The 22465-nt window shown below is 41.8% G+C and overlaps 1 protein-coding gene across 1 annotated transcript in view; it reads left to right on the plus strand.

Moving 5' to 3' along the window:
* The window catches only part of LOC100665792 (uncharacterized), a 181615-nt gene extending 173830 nt beyond the window's left edge, over positions 1-7785 (plus strand). Inside the window, exon 6 of the mRNA XM_003410001.3 lies at positions 7151-7785. Coding sequence (XP_003410049.2) covers positions 7151-7353 — 203 coding nt within the window. The 3' untranslated portion in view covers positions 7354-7785. The remainder of the gene's footprint in view (positions 1-7150) is intronic.
* Positions 7786-22465: the final 14680 nt, after the last annotated feature.

Raw genomic sequence — 22465 nt, forward strand, 5'->3', positions numbered from 1 at the left:
CAGCTCATTTTCTGCAAGAACATTTGCTATTAAATCTTTCAAGGATCTACTTATATTGTTGTTAGGAACCACCAATTCAGTTCTGATTCATAGCGACCGCAGGTACAACAGAAGGAAACACTGCCCAGTCCTGTGCCATCCTCACAGTAGTTGTTATATTTGAGCCCATTGTTGTAGCCACTGTGTCAATCCACCTCTTTGAGGGTCTTCCTCTTTTTCCCTGACCCTCTATTTTTACCAAGCACCATGTCCTTCTCCGGGGACTGATCCCTCTTGAACACATGTCTGAAGTATATGAGATGAAGTTTTGCCATCCTTGCTTTGAAGGAGCATTGTGGCTGGACTTCTTCCAAGAGAGATTTGTTCATTTTTCTGGCAGTCCAGGGTATCTTCAATATTCTCGCTAACACCTTAATTCAAAGATGTTAATTCTTCTTTGGTCTTCCTTTTCATTCTCCAGCTTTTGCATGCTTATGAGGCGATTGAAAATATGGCTTGGGTCAGCACACCTTAGTCCTCAAAGTGACGTCTTTGCTTTTTAGCACTTGAAAGAGGTCTTTGGCAGCAGGTTTGCTGAATGCAATGTGTCCTTTCTTGACTGCTGCTTCCATGGGTGTTGATTGTGGAGCCAACTAAAATGAAATCCTTGACAACTTCAACCTTTTCTCTGTTTGTCATGAAGCTGCTTATTGGTCTGGTTGTGAGGATTTTCGTTTTCTTTATGTTGAAATGCAGTCAATCCATATTGAAGGCTGTTAGTCTTTGATTTTCATCAGTAAGTGCTTCATGTTCTCTTCACTTTCTGCAAGCAAACTTGTGTCACATTCTTCTTTATATAGTCCAGCTTTTCGGATTATATGCTTGGCATACAGATTGAATAAGTATGGTGAGAGGATCCAACCCTGAGGCACACCCTTCCTGGTTTTAAACCACATCCTCTTCTGAATCCAGCTTGAACTTCTGGCAGTTGCCTGCCCATGTACTGCTACAACCGCTTTTGAATGATCTTCAGCAAAGTTTTACTTGGGTGTGATATTAACGATATTGTTTGATAATTTCCACATCCTGTTGTATCACCTTTCTTTGGAATGGGCACAAATATAGATCTCTTCCAGTTGGTTAACCAGGAAGCCATCTTCCATATTTCTTGACATAGTTGAATGAGCACTTACAGCACTATATCTGCTTGTTGAAACATCTCAGTTGGTATTTTGTGAATTCCTGGAACCTTGTTTTTTGCCGGTGCCTTCAGAGCAGCTTGGACTCCCTCCTTCAGTACCTTCGGCTCTTGATCATATGCTTCGTCTTGAAATGGTTGAATATTAACTAATTCTTTTTGGTATAATGACTCTGTGTATTCCTTCCATCTTCTTTTGATGCTTCCTGTATCATTTAACATTTTCTCCGTAGAAGCCTTTGCTATTGCAACTCGAGGCTTGAATTTTTTCTTCAGTTCTTTCAGCTTGAGAAATGCCGAGCGTGTTCTTCCCTTTTGGTTTTCTGTCTCCAGCTCTTTGCACAGGTCATTATAATACTTTGTCTCCTTGAGATGCCCTTTGAAATCTTCTGTTCATCATTTCTTCCCTTTGTTTTATCTGCTCTACGTTCAAGAGCAAGTTTCCAAGTCTCTTCTGACATCCCTTTTGGTCTTTTCTTTCTTTCCTGTCCTTTTGGTGATCTTTTGCTTTCTTCATGTCTAATGCCCTTGCTGTCATTTCACAGCTCGTTTTGTCTTCGGTTATTAATGTGTCAAATCTGTTCTTGAGATGGCTTCTAAATTCAGGTGGGATATACTTAAGATTGTATTTTGGTTCTCCTGAACTTGCTCTTCTTTTCTTCAGCTTCAGCCTGAACTTGCATATGGGCAGTTGACGGTCTGTTCCTCTGTTGGCCTCTGGTCTTGTTCTGACTGATGATAACTGAGCCTTTCCATTGTCTCTTTCCACAGATGGAGTCAATTTGATTCCTGTGTATTCCATCTGGTGAGGTTCACTTGTATAGTCACCATTTATGTTGTTGGAAAAAGTTATTTGCAATGAAGAAATTGTTGGTCTTGCAAAATTCAATCATACAATCTCCAACGTCATTTCTATCATGAAGGCCATATTCTCCAACTACCGATCCTTCTTTATTTCCAGCTGTTGCATTCCAACCACCAGGAATTATCAGTGCATCTTGATTGCATGTTTGATAAATTTCAGACTGTGGAAGTTGGCAAGAGTCTTCAATTTCTTCATCTTTGGCAATAGTGGTAGGTGGGTAAATTTGAATAATAGTCATATTAACTGGTTGTCCTTGTAGGCGTATGGATATTATCCTATCACAGATAGCATTGTACTTCTGGATAGATGAGGATAGATCTTGAAATATTCTTTTCGATGATGAACGCGACACCATTCCTCTTCAATTGGTCATTCCAGGCACAGCAGACCATATAATTGTCCAATTGGAAATGGCCAGTACCTGTCCATTTCAGCTCACTAATGCCTAGGCTGTCAATCTTTATGGGGTCCATTTCATTTTTGGCCACTCCAGCTTTCCTAGATTCATACTCTCCACATTCTGATTATTAATATAGATGTTTGCAGCTCTTCTCACTTTGAGCCGTGCCACCTCAGCAAATGAAGACCCTGAAAGCTTTGCTCCATCCATGTCGTTAAGGTTGACTCTACTTGGAGGGGAGCCCTGGTAGCAGTGTTTAAGAGCTCGGCTGCTTACCAAAAGTCAGCAGTTTGAATCCACTAGCCACTCTTTGGAAACCCTGTGGGGCAGTTTTACTCTGTCCTGTAGAGTTGCTAAGAGTTGGAATTGACTGGACGGCAAACAGCTTCAGTAACTTTGAGGAGGCAGCTCTTTCCAAGTCCTATTTTGTGTGCCTTCTGATTGAGGGGCTCATCTTCCAGCACTATACCAAACAATGTTCTGCTGTTGTTCCTAAGGTTTTCACTGGCCTAAATTTTCAGAAGTAGACTGCCAGGTCTTTCTTCCAAGTCTGTCTTAGTCTGGAAGCTCCACTGAAACCTGTTCACCATGGGTGACCCTACTGATATTTGAAATACCGTTAGCATAGCTTCAAGTATCACACAACACACAAGCCACCACAGTAGGACAAACTGACAGATGCATGGGGATCTACTTATAGGGGCACCTAACCCAGCGCATTATTCTGAAAGATATGGATGTGATTTTATTTTGCAAATAGAAATATTTTAAATCCTGGGGCAGCTTGCTATTTTAAGGGAGCATTTTCAAATCTGTCTTTCAAGGAATCACACCATATTTTCTGCTTAAGTGAAGGAAAACTGGTAAAGAAATAATTTAATGAGAGTCTGCTCTTATATAGGAGTCCCTGGGTGGTGCAGACAGCTAATGTGCTTGGCTGCCAACTGAAACGTTGGAGATTCCAGTCCCCCAGATGCACCTTGGAAGAAAGGCCTGACAGTCTACCTCTGAAAAATCAGCTATTGAAAACCCTGTGGAGTCCAGTTCTACTCTGACACACGTGGGTGTCGCCTTGAGTTGGAGTTGACTCAGTGGCAACTGGTTTGGTTTTTTGTTTTTGTTCTTTGGTGCTGCTGCTTTTCTGTGTATTTAAATCTTTAAACAAAATCCTAGGCAAATAATTTCTTAAAATTTTTTCCCCTCCTCGAGCTTCCTATCCAGTTGTTGGCCTCATCTTCCTTGCCCATGCGTCTAGTAAGAAGTGCTGACATTTCTCTGCTGTAGAGTTGAGGCAATCTGATTCATTCCATTTCCTCAGCAGTGAATTTACTTCTAGTTTCTCATCTCACTCACACATCAACCAGCCTTCTCTTTTAGCCTCTTCTCTGGCCCAAATTCTTGCATCTTTCCCTGCGAAACTACTGTGCCAGCACTCAGGTTTCTCTGCCTCACTGTACTGCTTTCCTCAGAAACCTTCCATGGCTCCCTTCTGCTTAGACAATCAAGTCTAATCTTGCATTGGTCCCTAGGGCTTGCTTCCCAGATCTCTCCTCAGCTGAGCGTCCCGGCTTCCCTGACCTCTCACTTCAGCCAGGTCATTCATCACCCAGTGCCACTCCTGCCTGCGCTTGGACAGCTACCTCTCAAGACTTCTTTTGCGTCTTCCATTTTTCAAATATTGCGAGGTCTTCATTTCCCAGTGCTGAGTAAGTTTGTTTAAGGGACAGTTTGAGATAAAAAATTTTTAATTTCAGTGTAACTCTGTAAATATAACTAAACTCTGTCAACATTTATATAACTTTTCAAGTCCTGCAGATGGGACTTTAAATTGAGGGTTTGGAACCAAATCATCTCTTATTTATTTTTATGCCCGCTCGGGACCAACCCCAAATATTCAGAAATTCTGACTTGATTACTAATACTGTGGTGAGACTCTCGGTAGCACTTATTAACCTAAAATGTTATTTTAAAATGTGATATAGTACAAAGACTGCGTAACAGAGAGGAAGAAAATCTCGATTCTAATACCTCCTCCTCATGCTGCTTAATGTTGTAGGTAGCTCTTGTTTTTATTTCTGGAACCATCTGCCTACTCCTTTTGCTTTTCAAAGTTGTTGGGACAGTCTAAAGAAGAACGGTAGGTAAAAGTGCTTTGGAAAGTGAGAAAGTAACAAAGCTTCATAAAGTTTTAAGGTGAGATTGTTAAGATGTTTGGTGCAGAAAAGAATATAACATTCTCAGGCTTTGACCCAGTGCGTCCATCCAGTCAACTTTAGTGACAGACTCCGACAGATAACCCATTTCGCTATATTTCTTCCTCAGGGCTGGCACCTCCTGATTTAAACAGCAAATGGTTCTCCCAGATCATGAATCTACCTTACTTAGGTGCTATTGGTTTTGGCGGAATTATTGCATAGATTACCCCAGAATTGGGAGCGGTGGCCATGTGTATGGAGGACACCGTGTCTGGTCACTTCAGCCAATAATAAAATCAGCCTGTGCCCTCATCCTGCCACATAGCGTTTGCTCAACTGGGAAGAGTTTGAACAGGGGCAGGTTAACCAGTAAGCCTGGTATGCACTGACTTAGAGTAAGCAAGCTACCTTATATAGTCGAGTAAGGAAACACAGTTAAGCCCGTGCATACCTTGATTACTGGATAATCCGTCCCTGGCTTTAAATGCAGTGCCTTAGTGTTAAGTTACTTACTTTTGTTGCAGCCTCTGTATAAGGAGTTGTTTCTGCTAGAGATCCATGGTGTGAGGGCCGGGGTGTATTTAAGGTAAGCTGTGGGCTCTAGCCGGAAACCCTGGTAGTGTAGCGATTAAGAGCTACGGCTGCTAACCAAAAGTTCGGCAGTTCGAATCCACCAGGTGCTCCTTGGAAACCCTATGGGGCAGTTCTGCTCTGTCCTGTAGGGTCGCTATGAGTCAACTATGAGTTGGAATCTACTCACAGCAACGGGTTTGGTGAGCTCTAGTGTTTGACTGCCTCCATCCAAACGCTGACATGACTGCTTTCAGACTCCATGGCCTTGGACAAGTCGCTTAATACCTCAAGATCTCATCTCTATAAAATGCAGGGAAATAACCGTTTTTGCTGTTATAGTAAAATTTCAATTAAAAAAAAAAAACCAGTGAAGGCAATTAGCAGGATATCTAGCCCTCAAAAAGGTGATCTTGTCATCTTCCGTAAAGATTATAGCCTTGGCAACCCTATGGGACAGTTCGACTTCAGTCGCTGTAAGTCGGAATTGACTTTGGCAGTGGGTATCAGAATTTCTACAGCTTTGCTTGAAGCTGAGTTGCTGCTTCAATTAGAAAAACAGGGTTCATGCCCCTTCACCCTAAACTGTGTCCTGTACCAGCCCGTTGGCTGGGCTCACCCTTAAAGTCAATCACAGCCTTTTTGCCCTCTGACTCTGTGTGAATAGCCAACCAAAGCTGATGGAGTTTCCCTCTACTTCTCAGCCTGGGTCTAAACCCAGGGTACTAGCTTGTGCTTCGTGGGCTTAAAACAGAAATCATTTTGCTGGCAGACTGTTGTGGAAACAGGTAAGGAGAAGGTGAATTCCACAGGTGAGCTAATCAGTCTGGAATGTAGGAATGTGAGGGACTGCCAGCCCCACTCACTGTCAGTTGGCTTCTAGAGATTGACTTTATTTGGTCACTCAGCACTTACCGGAAGGGCGTGAAGAGATGAGCTCCATGTAATCAGTTGCTCCATAGGGTTTTCAATGACTGATTTTTCAGAAGTAGATTGCCAGGCCTTTCTTCTGAGGCATCTCTGGGTGGGCTCGAACCTCCAGCCTTTTTGTTGCAGTGCATCAAAATGCCCAGCGCATTAACATTTGTCCCACCCAGGGGTTTCCAAGCTTCATGCGTGAAGGCCATTTTTATTGCTTTCAGTCTTTGCTTTTGGTGGCAAACCGCATTAGACTTCACAAATCTGCAGTATTAATGCCCACCATTGTAGCCTGTGCCCAAAGGTGACGACCATAATAATATTTTCTGAGAACACAGTGACAGGCCTAAGTAAGAAGAGTTTCCCACAAAGGATTAGCTTTATCTCTAAGACATTTCAGGAAAAAGGTTCTGTTTTTGTTCCCATTTTACAGATGAAGAAACTGAGGTTTGAGAAGTTAAATAACTAGTCCAACATCAGTTAGAAATCAAAGTAGCACAGCTAGATTCAGACGCAGAAAGCCCTACACCCAAGCTTCAGATCTCTCACTATCTATGTTAAACTAGGATAGCCAACTGCAAAGAACAGATGTTTTATTTTGTACAGTATAATGCTCAGTGGGTTATTTACATTTACTTGTTATTGTTAGGTGCCCTCGAGTCAGCTCCGACTCATAGCAACCCTGTGTACTTAGGGTCAAACAAACGTGATCAGTAATCTTTGAATTCAGCGTACTAACCCATGTCGAAGGAGCTCTGGTGGCGCGACAGGTAAGCGCTTGGCTGCTAACCAAAAGGCTGGCGGTTTGAACTCACCCTGAAGCTCTGCTGGAGAAAGACCTGGCGATCTGCTTCCATAAAGATTACAGCCAAGAAAACTCTATGGGGCAGTAGTACTCTGTCACATGGGTCACTGTAGTCAAAATTGACTCAATGGCACCTAACAACAGTCCATTTCGAGCTTTATTTTGTCTGCATTTGGAGGAAGAAAAGTGTCATACATATCATCTGGCCTTCCTTTTCCAGCTTCCATCGTGATCCAGAAATGGTGGTGTCACATGGATCCCTGTTTGGAAGGAGAGGACTGTAAAGTGCTGCCTGATTACTCAGGTTGGTCCTGTAGCAGTGGCAATAAAGTCAAAACAACAAAGGCAAGTATAGACAAAAACACAGCTGTCATTTATAACTTCAGCACAGTGTTAACTGTGGGGTTTCCCGCCTTGATTTAACCCTGCCACTGAGAAAACAACATTATTTCACATTGATAAACCTGGCTTTCTCGAGGCTTTTGACAGGAGTAGTGCCACCCTTTTCGCAAAGCTCATTTCCCAGAGTCACCCTTTGTGTCAGATTTTATAGATTAGTGATTTGGTGGGTGAACTCGTTATTTTCAGCAGGACCACTAAATTCATTTCAGTTCCTTCATGAGCCCGATTTAGAGTTCAGGTTTAAGGGCTGACAGGCAGTGTAGCAGAACACCACCAAGGCAAGAATCCACATACAGATGATATACTAAAGTAGAAATATCTACTGCCTTAAAGGAAATTTAATGGCGAATGGTGGAAGACTCTAATTCAAATCTTTTAAGCCAACAGTCTCCTCCTCAAATGATCCTTCTTCCAGTTCTGTCTACTCTTTCAAGCTAAGAAACCTAGCTTCTTCCTCATCTCCTCATGTCCAACTATTACTTCATCCTTGGGATCTGCGTCCCAAGTCTTTAGATGACTCTGTGTCACCATACATAAAACCTTGTCCAGCCGGCTATCATGTGCTATCATGTCTCCCCTGGGCTCCTGCTCCCTTCTAGTTTCTAGTCTGTTCTCCACACTATGGGTACAATAACCCTTGTGAAATGCAAACTTTCCGAGCTAGTTCTCCCAGAAATCTTTCAATGGCTTCCCACTCTTGGTCCACTAGCCCCTCCACAGTCTGGCCTGTGTCACCTGGCTAGCCACCTCCTCTCCACTCTCTCTGCACCAACCACCACAGCCTTCTCTTGTTCTTCTTGCCACAGTGTCTTTGCTGTTCACACTGCATGGAAAGTGCGTCCCTCCCTTCTTTTCTAGTTAATCATCATTTCTGCAGGGAATTGTCCCCTGACTGGCGTCATGAGTCCTGCACCTCTGAGCAATTACTGTAGTTCCGTTTTACACGGGTTGGTATACCTATTTGCTTAACACTAGAGCTTTCTGTCCAGTAGGAGAGCTATGAGGTCAGGGTTTGTGCCTATTTTTTTCTTACCTGGCAGTCCCAGTGGCACCCGAATGCCTCTGTAACTATTTCTTGAATAAAAATTAGTATGACAGAAGTCATTCTGGGATTATTAGAATTGGACACACTGAAACGGATTGACTCTTTGGTTGCTCTCTGTGCTTTGGATCCTTAGGAAATACAATACAGAGTGAATAGCTTCTTGCCTACATTTTCTCCTTTATAAAAATCTTGGATTACTGAACACTTAGCAATCTCATTCATCTTCAAAAGCAGGCTAGTTCTCTTCCTAAGCATATGCATGAGCTATTATAACAAGATTTTATAATTTAAAATAAAATTAAATGAAAATTAACATTATCATACCCGAAATTGTCAATACTATGTTATTAGTTACTTGATCAGTAATTAGTTACTTGATCAGTTCCTTAATTAGCTAGCTAAAATCACAATCTCAAAATCAAGACTCATTTTCAAACTTAATTTTGATTACCAACTAACTTGTCCTAGTGATATAATTGAGATGAGTAGGATAAATGACTTGGTATATGCTTTTATATCCAGGGCAGTAGAATTTCATGGAATGGCTTGGTGGTGAAAAGGGAGGTTAGCATTTCCATCATTTCTGCCAGCTCCCTTGGTAAGCCATTCCCAATAAACTTCAAGTCTCAGTAAACCCCGTGTACTTGCTAAGCTAACTCTGCCTAAAAATACTTTTATGATCTCACTCCATCCCTCCCTAAGCCTCTTTCACCTATTTTTCCTTAAGTCCTTCTTAAATAAAAATCATAGTAAATAAAAATCATAGTAAATAAAAATCATAGAGCTGCCAGTGAGCTAGGGTCTTACATGTATCAGTGATTAAAAAAATTTTTTTTTCTTCCACCATATTTCTTGTAGACTAAAAAAGAACATTTTGGAAGATTATATTTATTGATTTTTTTTATCATATTTATATTGATTTTTACATATAAACATGAAACAAACTCATGAGCAACAAGCCAACTGTGTTCTGGAGAACAGTGTGTCTAAGTGGCTCTCTTGGTACAACAGCTCTCTGTTTATGTGCGGTTGGGGCATCTGCAGGAAGCAAACCTTGAGGGGTATTTTGGCTCTGTGTGCTGGGAATATAAGTGTGCTCTAGCCAAATCCTCGACAGTAGTGACATTTCATTTAGCACTTCAAGAAGTTGTAGAAACAATACAGTTCCTAAGCCATGATGATACTTGGGCTGCTTTTTTGTTTGTTTTTTAGTGATCTGCCACTTGAGAATAATCTCAAAGTCATAAAACTTTGTTTCCTTTATTAACCCAAGTCATTGTGACTCGAACTGCATAATCCATTTTATGTCTTTTTATGGATCTTTGGCACATAGAGCAATTCACTTGTGGAGCTGTGAGTAGCTTCCGTGAAGAGCTTGGTGTCCATGGGCGCTCTATTTTTTCCTTAAAATCAGCACTGACCTGCCACCACAGGTGAGGCAGTGGTCCTATATAGAGAACCCAGTTGCCTCACTCGAGGGGGTGTTAACTATCTAACAAAGCAGTTTCATTTTTCCTTAAACAGTTCATGCACCCAACCCAGTGCCTTCAAGTCGATTCCAACTCATAGCGACCCTATAGGACGGAGTAGAGTTGCCCCATAGAGTTTCCAAGGAGTGCCTGGCAGATTCGAACTGCCGACCCTTTGGTTAGCAGCCATAGCACTTAACCACTACGCCACCAGGGTTTCCTAGTTCACGCACAGCAAAACACAGAAAGGCTAAAAAAGGAAGGTTGTCCGCAGTAAGCTGCCGATGTCTGAATTTTATTTTCCATTTAAATGCAAATATGAAAAGAGTTAGCAGTCAGCTTGAGATATTAATAGCCTTAGATGAAGATAGGAAAATATAACTCTTGTCCTGCCTCAAGTTGCCTTAATTCTGAGTTTTGCTGCATTCTCTGTGCTAAATAGTTCTTTGCTACTTGGAGTCATTAGTATGAGGACTCCTAACAAGTGCACAATGTCATTTTAGCACCAAAGCCAAGCATTTGTCGGAGCTTTGAGAGTAATATAAAGGTAAATCCCATTAAATCTTAACCAGTTTAGTTTTAGATTTTTTTAATGTTCTTATTATTTTTTAAGCCTCTACCTAGGGTGAAGAGCTCTAGTTTTAGAGCAGTGGTCTCAACCAGAGGCAATTTTTCTCCCAGGGGACAGTGTCTGGAGATAAGTTCGGCCATCACATCTGAGAGGGTATTATTGCCAACTAGTGTTTTTTTAGTGGGTAGAGGCCAGGAGTGCTTCTAAACATCCTGCGATGCACAGGACAGCCCCACATGTCAGTTGTGCTGAGATCAAGAAACTCTTTTAGAGAAAAATATTTCTTTCTCAGTATCTCTTTGCAAGCTTCCTACTGGATTCTCTTACTTTATGATGTTTCTTTTCGTCAAGGTTCTATTAAATGTCTAAACATTTGCAGTATTTCATATCAGAGAAAACTACAGGAAGGAGTTAAGACTTTGAACAACAGGCTTTCTCTTCCTCTCTCTCACCCTCTAAGATGACCAAGTTCTGGTGACTGTGTTTCTCAAATGGCTCTCTAATTGATACCTTTCTCTTTGGCTCTTAGGCAACGGCTAGAGATCATCTCCATCCTTTTTTGCTCACAGTGTCATCAGTAGTTAGCACTACCCATCTGTCAGTCATACTGTGGTGCCTTGCTTATTGCTATGATGTTGGAAGCTGTGCCACCAGTATTTCAAATACCAGCAGGGTCACTCGTGGTAGGCAGATTTCAGTGAAGTTTCCAGACTTAGATTAGGAAGAATGACCTGGTGATCTACTTCTGAAAATTATCCAATGAAAACCCTATAAATCACAACAGAATATTGTCTGATACAGTGCTGGGAGATGAGCCCCTTAGGTTAGAAGGTAACAATGGACTCAAGCATGCCAGTGATCATGCTGGAGGATGGTGGAGGACCAGGCAGCATTTTGTTTTGTTGTACACGGGGTCACCGTGAGTCAGAGCTGACTCCATGGCAACAATCAACAACATCATAGCACTTTAACAAATCTCCCACAAAAGTTCAACAGATTTCCAGAGAGATATTCCTTCTCCCAGTCAGTGGGGGCTGCAGCCTTTATCCCCACTGTCACCTGCCCCAGGGCATCATCCTCTGCTCTTGAGGTTGCTGTCCCCTCCCTCTCTGTTACCCCAGACCACCTTACTTCTTCCATGTCCCAAAGCACCATGAAAGTCTGTGGGTAAATTAAAACCGAATATATAGCATCCTGGTCCTTTAGTAAGTGATGTAAAATAAAGAGCACAGACATCATGGGATGGGCCTTCAGTGCAATCGCCAAATAAGTCATGTGCTTCCACACCCCATTGCCTTATTCCTCTACTTCCCCTTATAAAATCACAGCCATCTTTCAGGGTATAGCTGAGATGGCCCCTCCACCCTGAAGTTTTGTCTTCTCTTACCTGGTAACCAGAGCTTGAAATATTCAGGGTATCTTGTTGCATGGGAGTAGAGCTATTATTGGTATGTTAGCAACTTTGTATTCTTAAAAAATCAAAATAGCAATGAACCTTTCATATACAACAAGTATAACAATTCTAAAGGAAAACAGATCTGAAAATATCTTAATGTCCAGCATTCAGTATAGAGACACTCCAAAATGAGCCACTCCAAACAAAGTGGTTTTGGAAATTACATCGTACAATGTAGATTGATACCAAAAAAAAAAAAAAGATTGATACTTAGCTGTAAATACTTTATGCAGTGAAACCTGTGAGAGCCAGAACTCAACAGGACTGCGTTGTTTTTACGGGTCTTGCAATTTTCTGCCTCTAACAGGGTGCAGTCTAACCACTTTTCTATTGCTCATTTTAGTGGAAAATATTTGAGTTTCTCTTCTCTGACAGGTTTCCACCTTGCACAGGTTCCAGCTTTTTGTAGGTTTTACTGTACTTCTAGGGTGTTATATAGATGCACAATCCAGAAAGGGCCAACGTGAGAATAACCAGTGTTTCCTGAGTGCATACCACATGAGAGGTGCCGGGTCATGCACTTCAATTCATATATTTCACTCACTCTTCACTACAGATGAAGGCGCAGGTACTATTAGCTTCTGTTTTGCAGATGATGAAGGTAAAGCAAAGAGAGAAAACCATCCCCATCTCAGAAAACAGCCAGCTCCATCATTGGTTCAGTTGTTCAAGCCAAAGACCAAGGAGTTCTCTCACATCCTTCATCCTCTTTGTCAGCAGGCCCTGCTGGCTTTACCTTTCATCACTGTATCCAAAGTGATCCCTCTAACTTGAAGTCTGGCCAGGCCTTCCTCATCTCTGCCCCTTACTCAGAGAAAGGCCAGACTCCTTGCATTCCACCTTTCCTTCTGCCTGCAAAGTTCTTCCGCCAGTCAGGGCTCCCTCACTTCCTTCAGTTCTCTCCTCAAATAACGAAGATGGAGCGGGACATAAGGTTGCCATGAGTTGAAACCAACTTGAGGGCAAGTAACAACAATATAACAACCTCCCTACTCCAGTATTGAGGAACCCTGATGGAGCAGTGGCTAAAGCACTCGACTGCCAACCAAAAGGCCTGCAGTTTGACTCCATCAGCTCCTCTGCAGAAGAAAAGATGTGGCAGTCTGTTTCCATAGAGACTTAGAGCCTTGGAAACCCACGGGCAAGTTCTGCTCTGTTCTCTAGGGTTGCTATAAGTAAGAATCAACTCAATGGAAGTGGATTTTTCTTTGTTTATTCCAGTTATTTTTGTTCTTCATTACACTGCTTCACTTTTCTCACAGCACGTATCACCTTCTGACATAGTGTTTGTTTGTCCAGCTATTTCCTCTAGAACAGAGGTCAGCAAACTAAGGCATGAGGGCCACATCCTACCTGTGGCCTGTTTTTGTATGACCTGTGAGCTAAGAATGGGTTTTAGATTTTTAAATGGGTGGAAAAAAAAAGGAGAATAATTTTCCTTGATACATGAAAACTATATGAAATTCAAATTTCAGTGTCCCGAAATAAAGTTTTATCGGAACACGGCCATACCAGTTTGGTTACACATGGTCTGTGGCTGCTTTCATACTGAAACGGTGGAGTTGAATAGTTCCAACAGAGACCGTATGGCCCGCAAAGCTAAAAAAAGTTTATTATCTGTCCCTCTACAGAACAAGTTTGCCACACCTTGCTCTAGAATGTAGCTCCATGAAGACAGGTTCTTTGTTTTGCTTACTGTCATATACCCAGTAAAAGCAGAATAGCAATTATGTTGTTGAATCCATACATAAAAGTCATATGTCAGTTAATAGCAAAGCTCAGGTTTGAATAAACATAGGACTGGGTCTAAACATGAGCCATAATCTCAAGTATTATGCTATCAAATTATATATTTTGAAATATTTTCATGGTATAGACATTTTAATGTTTTTTTCTAACTGAGCTGGTGAACTAACATGCAAAAATCAAAATATAGAAGAAGCTGTTCTATTTTCTTAGGCAAAAAATAGCGGACTTGGATGTTAAAAAGCAAAAAAGCTTCATGAGGGTTGTGTGTTACCAGAAAATACCGCAGTTTTATAAAATAACCTATATTAAAAGGAAAGTTAACCACACTGAAAAAGTAGCAAAGGCAACTTACCCAGATTTTAATCAGCATTTATGGGAAAAATTTGTAATGACATTAACAGAGCATGCTCAGTCAGTTTGCATGAATTAACTAGATGGCTGATGAGTATATCTAATCTGATGGGATTTTTATAACCCACAAAATACAAAGCTAGGGCATAGAACACCATGATATAGAAGCCTTTGTGCTTGTCTTTTTTGCAACCTAAAAGCAAGAAATATAAAGATGAAGAAATGTAAAGATGAATTTGATCTGAATACTTGGTTTGGTGAGGTTGGTTACAGGTAACGTGCAAACTATCACTATACACAAATGACTCAGGAATGTATGGGCCCTAAACCAAACCTGTACTATACACAAATGACTCAGGGATGTATGGGCCCTAAACCAAACCTGTACTATACACAAATGACTCAGGGATGTATGGGCCCTAAACCAAACCTGTTGCGGTCGACTTGCTTCTGACTCACAGGGACCCTATAGTAGCAAGAAAACCAGGTGATTTGCAGGCCTCTCTTCTGAGGTGCCTCTCAGTGAACTCCAACCACCAACTTTTCAGTTAGCTGAGTGCTATATCTGCTTATACCACCCAGCGACTCTACTTCCCAAAACCCAGCCGTTGTAAACCTTACGAGCACAGTTCTACTCTCACAGAGGGTCTCCATGAGTCAGAATTGACTCAATGGCAGTGTTGGGTTTTTTTTGTTTACTAGGAGGAAATGTTACCCTTGCTGGTGTGAAGTAATGAATGCTCACTTATTCAATTTGTTTTAGGTAACACGGTAGCAAAGAGCAAGGAGCATTTCATCTCTGGAGGGCAGCTGGGATGCAGGGCTTTCTTGCTTGGATTATCCTCCTGGCCACGTCTCAAGAAATTGTCTTGGGTTTCAGCAACGTCGCATTTGCAAGTGCGTGCTGTGAGAAGTGGCATTCGTAACTGTTCCAGCACGTTCTGCGTCGCAGTTTCCTGATGCTGAATTATAACCACAGGCTGCCACCCAACTGACGTCTTATGTGGATTCCAAAGCAACATGCCCCTCTAAGAAAAGGGGAAGGAACAAACTGGAGACTTAAAAAATGAATTACCATCAAGATGTTTGGTCTTTAATTTCTTGCTGCCATTTCAAAGGAATGTGGTGGACATATGTTTGACAGGTCCTCTCATTCTGTTCCTCGTCTAAACTTTTCCTTTAGCCACGGTATTCAAGTAGTTTGAGGGGGTCTAAATGAGGAAAGATGTTAGCAAAATATGTTTGTAGTTATGGATTAATGAACTCCAATTAACCAGTGAAGATGTTATAAATCTCAAAGCATAGAAGGACTTATTGGGTTACTGTGTGTGCAATTGTAATATTGATTTTGATAATTTAAACTTTATTTTACATTTCATTGTTAGGGTAGCAGAAATACAATGGGAACATTTTAACTTCAGCAGGACTATCTTACTGAGAATGAAGGAAGCGTATTAGTTCCGATATTTTATAACCAAAGCCCTATCCTGACATATTTCAGAGGGAATAAAACCTCTTGGGATTTTTATGGTTTATGAATAGTCATATAGGTCAATTATTTAAAATATAAAACAGTCTATGTTTAGATCAAGGGTGTTTTCTTAGACCCAGTTTATGCCACTGATAATTATAAAATATTTTAGATGGAGACTTTAAATGCTGGAGTTTTCAGGACATAAATGATTTCTTCTTAACTAAGCTCTTCCCTTACTTATTCGCTAGTCATCTCACTTCTTTAAGGTAAATAAAATCTGAGTCCCTTTTTTTTCTTGGTGTAATGATATTGGCCCAGCCGTGTCTCCACATAGCCTAGGTGCTGTCTGCAGAAACGTATTACAGATGAAAAGCTACTGGCCCAGACTGAAATGCATAATGCTCTTAGAACATACACTACGGTAATAGTCTGGGGTGGATTTTATGTATAAAAGAAATGCCCAAAACATACTCTCTGCACTCAATTGTCCCTGTCCTGTCGCAATTATGGGGAATGCCAATCATGCGACAATGTTGTTCACAACAGTAACGGTTACATCTGTTTGAGTTTGGTCTTGCAGGAGGAGCCCATCTCTTTGCTAAATTTTGTGTTTGAATTTGATGGATTAGCTGCTTACCAGTATTGTTACTGTCTTACTAATAAGTAAAACAATCTTTCTGCTGATGGCGTCTAAGTTTTGTGATTATTTTATACCTTAAGACTTTGTGTCAACATCCCAGAATTGCAAATTTTAAATGTATATGAAAATTCACTCATTTTGTGACCCACATTGAACTTTGAGATTGTGAACTCTATGGCAAAGCTGGCCCCTGTATTTACTCAGCTGCTTTGTTTCTTCTCCGAAACTCATACCCATTAAGGAGAAATTGAAACATGCCAAAACAACAACAAACCAAATCTGTTGCTCTCGAGCCTGACTCATAGTGACCCTGTGGGACAGAGTAAAACTGCCCCATATGGTTTCCAAGAAGCAGATGGTGGATTCGAACTGCCTTTTGTATCAGACATTACATTTTAAGAAGAGAGTGTTAAAAAACAGATTTTATGGTACATGAAACAATGTCTTAGCTTTTTAGTCTATACATCTGATCTTGTTCTTCCAAATAAGATCGAGTAAAAGTGTCACACTTCACCTTGAGGTACAATTCCAGGAAGTAAACTACTTCCAGGGAATAAATGGTCCATTTGGGAAAATGGCAGGCCTCTAAGCTGCCATTTCATCCATTATTGCATCAAAGTGTACTTTTTTACCTAGTTCAAAAGTTAGCCCTGAAATGGGGCCGTCTTTCAGAAGCGTTTTAATGTTATCATTCCTATTCTTTTCCTGTAGGGAAGTAGGTAGGACACTTTCCTGTAATTTTACAGAATTTGAAACAAAGACACCAAGGGAGCCGTGAGCATATAGCTCTTGTCAGCGTTAGGTCTGCTGACTGTGGCACATGTGGTCTCAACACTTCAAAACCTTCCATTCTTATATCTAAAAACATATAGCTGCCCACCCGGGACTGTGGACTCAGCCTAGGTCTCTCTAAGGGAACCAGCAACCTCATAGATGTTTATACTCCTCCATAGGTCCAGAAAGGAGCCCTGGTGACACAGTGGTTAAGCACTTGGCTGCTAACCATAAGGTCAGCAGTGCAAACCCACCAGCTGCTTCTCAGGAGAAAAGACCTGACACTGGGCTCCTGTAAAGACTACAGTTTTGGAAACCCTATTGGTAGTTCTTCTGTCTTATAGGGTTGCTATAGGGTGCTGCTCCAAGGCATAAACACCTTTTCACCCCCTGCCCTTGGAAAAGTAAGCGTCTGTTTATATGTTAAATTGAACAGACACTTAACAAACCACCAAGACATTCGTGTGTTGCTGGTGGAAATTCTCTATCATTATACACATAAATCCGTTTTTCTACTCAACCTGGGAGGTCTTTATTGATGTCCCCATTGTATAGATAGGAATTTAGGACTTAGTAAAATTAAACTTGCTCAAACTCACATAGCTGGTTATCATTGTAAATTATACCATGAGCGGTCATGATAAAACAGGAAATTGTAGGTTGATGATTTGACTTTTAGTGCTTTTAAAATAACATGCACTATTAAAAAAAAAAAATTTTTTTTTTTGTTTATTCTGTATTCTAGGTATTAGGGAGCTGAGCTAGCCTTGAATCTGGCTAGTATTTGACCTACTGGGTTATCAGGAATATATTTCTTTCCATCCATCACCTGTACTTCTTGCCACTAACTTATAATGTGCTAGTGAATGAATGAAAAATACCATTAGGCTGGGTTCCCTAGAGGAGCAAAACCAGTGATGTGTACATATATGTATATTTAGAGAGAGAGAGATTTATTTCACACAGTTGTGGCAGCTGGCAAGTCTCAAACCTGTGGGTCAAGCATCAGGATGGAGGCCTCTCCTGACTCACATGGTTGCAGGGGCTGAGGGACACAAAATTGGCAAGTCAGACGACAGTCTGCTGGCTCACATCCCAAGAACTAGAGGGCAGAGAATGACGAGTTGGATGCAGGACCTTGAGAGGGTGAGCTTTGCCAAAACATCCATATATATTGGGTGCAGGCCACACCCCCAAAGAAACTCATCTTTCAACTGACTGGCTGCTCACAACAGATCACAAAATGGAGGATAATTACATAGTATCTGCCAAACCACTGAGAATCATGGCCTAGTCAAGTTGACACATAACATTAACCGTCACAGTTCACCCCTTGTCAACTTGGAACCTATATACATCTCCTTAAACCATACATAATCTCTAAATAAAGACAATTATAAAGTCATACTTGCACCTAATAGGATATAACTTAACATGCATACAACCGGAAATGCATCAGCCCTATTTACATTTTGTATTTTATAATAAGTAATGGAATAAGGAGGGGAAGAAAATAAAGTTATTTGCTATATATGTATGTATACACACACATGTAAACATATAACAAAACAAGGAAAAAATAGTAAAAACAATTACAGTCCTCATTTCTGCAATTGGTCATGTAGTTGTAGCTGGTATTTAGAATCACCTTCTTCCACCACCCCTTCTGTATTCTCTTTCTTCTCAGCAAACAGCTGGTCAGGGTTCTTTGCCTGGCAGGGTGACCCAAACCTTCATTCCTGAAGGGTTTGAGCTATTAGTAGTCATGTCAGAATTGGGTTGCTGTAGTTTTCCATTGACTAATCGCAGGGCATGATAGTACTAAGAGCCATCCTAAGGAATCTCCTGTATTCCAGACATATGCTTCTCTACCTGTTACGTAATATCAATCTGATTTCTCCATGGTAACCAGGATCAGCCACACCAGCCAATACAGTAATTCCCTTCTTTGCCTATTGATCCAGAGGCATAAGGAGCCCAAAGTGGCTGGGTGGCATTCTGAACTTCCAGTTCAGTGGAATCAGTGTTGTGTCTCCAGGTGGAAGCATTCCTCCCTGTGTTAGGCTGAGTTCTCTAGAGAAGCAAAACCAGTAAACCATATAAATATATATATTGAGAGAGATTTATATCAAGGAAACGGCTCATGTAGTGGTAGAGGCTGGACCATTGGATTGATTTCCCTTCACCGCTGTGCTTCAGGGAGGTACCAGAAAGAGGCTACAGTGCAGCTGTTGCCCACTTCAAGTGGTGCCTGCATATTGAACAAAACCATCTGTAAGCCTGGCATGAGTTTTCTCTTCCTCAGTCAACTGATCATTAAGGAACTCCCCACGAGGGCATAGGTGCAGACTGGGAGAAGGATGGTAATGTAACAGGAGTAGGGGCCATGGGCATTTGGGCCACTTCCTCATGTAACTAACTTGTGCCTTCAGGTTGTACTTAAGCCTGACCTTGTATACACCACTTCCATTTAATAATGGATAGCTGCTGTGTATGTCTGACTTCATGACTTTGTGGGTCAGATGACACCCAGTTCATGGTGGGCACCTCAGCTTAACCGTGGGCTACTAAGTCACCATGCTACCTGATGACTCTGCCTCCAGCAGTAAAGAGGGCACTGCTAATCCACGGCGTGAGGTGGCAATAGAAATACATAAAACATCACCACCAGTGGATCAAATATTTGCGAGGCACAAGGCCCTGAGTGCTTTTATATTTGATACTTTTCTACAATTTTATCAGAACGAGAAGCATAGGGAAGTTGGTTGGTTGGTCCTACTTTCGCTAGATAAAGTGGTGCAACCTGCTCTGCTGCTTTGGGCTCATGATCCAGCTGACCCAATGGTTCTTAAAATGTCAGTGGCAGGTAGAGACGCTGTTTGGAGACTTGGCAGACCCCTATTGGTAAACCACAGTGTAGACTCAGGATTTTGGAGCAAAGCCCTGCCATCCTCTGCAGATAAGTACTCTCCTTTTGAGAAACAGCTTTTGGCTTGGTGCTGGGCCTTAGTAGAGACTGAACCCAATACCAAGCCAAAAGCTTGCACTGCAGTCTGAAGCTGTTGCAGAGCCCTCTCTTGCACTGGACCACATTCGAAACTAGTAGCTTTTTGAGTCACTTGATGAACAGGCCAGAATAACATACCCAAATGAGGGATATATTGCTCCAAAATCCAAAAAGGCCTATTCGGTGTTGTGCCTCCTTTTCTGTTGTAAGAGGGGCATGTAACAATTTATCCTTTACTTTAGAAGGAATATCTCAACATTCCCCACCGTACTGGACCTCTAGAAATTTCCCTGAGGTAGAGGGTGCCTGAATTTTCTTGGATTAATTTCCTGCCCCCTAGCACACAAGTGTCTTATCAACAAGTCTAAAGTCATTGATACTTCTTCCTTACTAGGTCCAATCAGCATAATATCATGAATGTAATAGACCAGTGTGATGTCTTCTGTAAGGGAAAAGTGATCAAAGTCCCTGCAGATTAAATTATGACCCCCCCCAAAAAAAAAAAAAAACGCTCTGCTGTTGAGTAGATTCGGACTCAGGGCTGGAAAACTGATATACCTCTGAGGTAGGACAATGAAGGTGTATTGCTGGCCTTGTCAGCTGAAGGCAAAGTGCTTTTTGTGTTCTTTTAAAACTAGAATTGAGAAAAAGGCACTGGCCAGATCAATAGCTGTACACCAAGTACCAGAGGATGTGTTAATTTGTTCAAGCATTGAAACCACATCTGGAACAGCAGCTGCAATTAAGTTTATGATAATCCACTGTCATTCTCCAAGATCCATCTGTTGATAATTCGAGGTTGGGAATTCAATTGGTGTAATTCAGTCATTCTCATGATAAGACTCTGGGTTTGGTTTTCAGCAATATCAGCTGTTACTGCATGAAATAAGGCTTTCTTTTAGGACACTGCTGGCAACTTTTGGATCTTGTATGCAGTGCTTGAGCTATGACCCTGAAGCTTTGAGCTTATCCTTTTCTCTCACCACTTCCTCTGCTGAAAATAGGACCAACTGCTCAGTTGCTGGATCGGATGATAAGCAGCCAGTGAGGTTACATACACCACTGTGTACATCAACCCTTCTCCATGTAATCTTTGGTCAGAGGCCGAACAAGGACAGATGCACCTGTCACATGTTATATCTGGATTCCAAGGTTTCTGGAATAAGATCGGTAACACTGAGCCCATATTCTTCCACATCAACGCTACTGTAAGGAAAGCAGATAGCAGCCCCTAGATAAGCGTATGTACTCCCTATTTACCACCATCACTGTTTGGCCAACTTCCCTCTTTTCAATATTTGCCCATAATATAGAATTATTTTGAAAGGACTTGTTGGTGTACAAGGTTATAAGTGGACTCTTGAAAGCAACAACGAAAATAATCTCATCAAGATACCTATTTCATATAGAGATTTTCCAAGATTGGCAGATGCTCTGTACGAATTCTTTGTGAAGGGCTTTTAGGGACCCAGTAACCAAGGATGAATCTGATGACCAACTTAACCATACAGTCTCTCCGAAATACTTAAAACATTAGTAAGAGTTGTACCTAAAATATACGGATTCTTCTACATTAGTGATTGGAAAATCGCAGCCAAACCTCGAATCCAGCCTGCCTGTTTTTACAATTAAAACTTTATTGGAACAGAGAATGCTCATGGGTTTATTTATCATCTGTGGCTACTTTTGGATGAAGACAGCAAAGTTGAGTAGTTGTGACCGAGACTGCACGGTGCATAAAGCCAAAAATATTTACACCCACTCCTCACTTACTGACAGGGTTAGGTTCCAAATACCAGGTTGTTATGCAAAAATTGGCGTTCTGTGAAAATGGAGGATTTTTTTGTTTTCAGACCATCCATTTGGCCAATTTTTTTAATTTACAGAATACAAACAGCTAAGATTTACTGATGTACTCATCACTGTGACAAGTCCATTTACGAATTCTCTCTGCAGAGAAGGAGGCTTAGCAAAGAAAAGGCTGGATAAGGCCAGCTGCATGACTGGAGGGCCCATGGCTTAACCACTTTACCTTCCTCCTGAGCTGGGTCAGAGCTTCCCTCACAGAGCTGCTTCCAGGGCTCCACTCCCACCCCTGCAAGCCCTGTGTTCATGATCTCAGAGCCTGTACTGCCCTCCAGGCCTAACAAGCCACTGAGGCTCAGGGCTTCCTGCAATGGTGCTGGGAGCTTAGCCCGAGCATCCGGCCCCACCACGTCGGAGGCTCCAGGCCCAGTTCAGCCCACTTTGGGATGTCATTAAACTCACATGGATTTCTTCCAAACACCCTCTCCGATACCTCTTTCTTTCCTCCTTCCCCAGTCCACAGCAATTTGAGCTGCAGGGCCTCAGGCCAAAAAGTTGTTGGGAACACAGAACAGGAGTCAATTTGCTCAGTGCCGCCTGTGAGTCTTCCTAGAGCGAGGCAGGGACAGAAGGCTGGACAGCCTCAAGGCCGGAATAACTGGCCAGTTGACCTGGGACTCTATCCCAGGGGTGATGTCACAAGATAACCCACACATGCAGCCCGGGAGACTCAAAGTTTTGCGTATCTCTCTTGTATGTTGTTTTTCAGGCCTCCACCATAGGGAGTGGTA

The sequence above is a fragment of the Loxodonta africana genome, chromosome 22, assembly GCF_030014295.1.
Source record: "Loxodonta africana isolate mLoxAfr1 chromosome 22, mLoxAfr1.hap2, whole genome shotgun sequence".
In the NCBI taxonomy this organism is placed as follows: domain Eukaryota; kingdom Metazoa; phylum Chordata; class Mammalia; order Proboscidea; family Elephantidae; genus Loxodonta; species Loxodonta africana.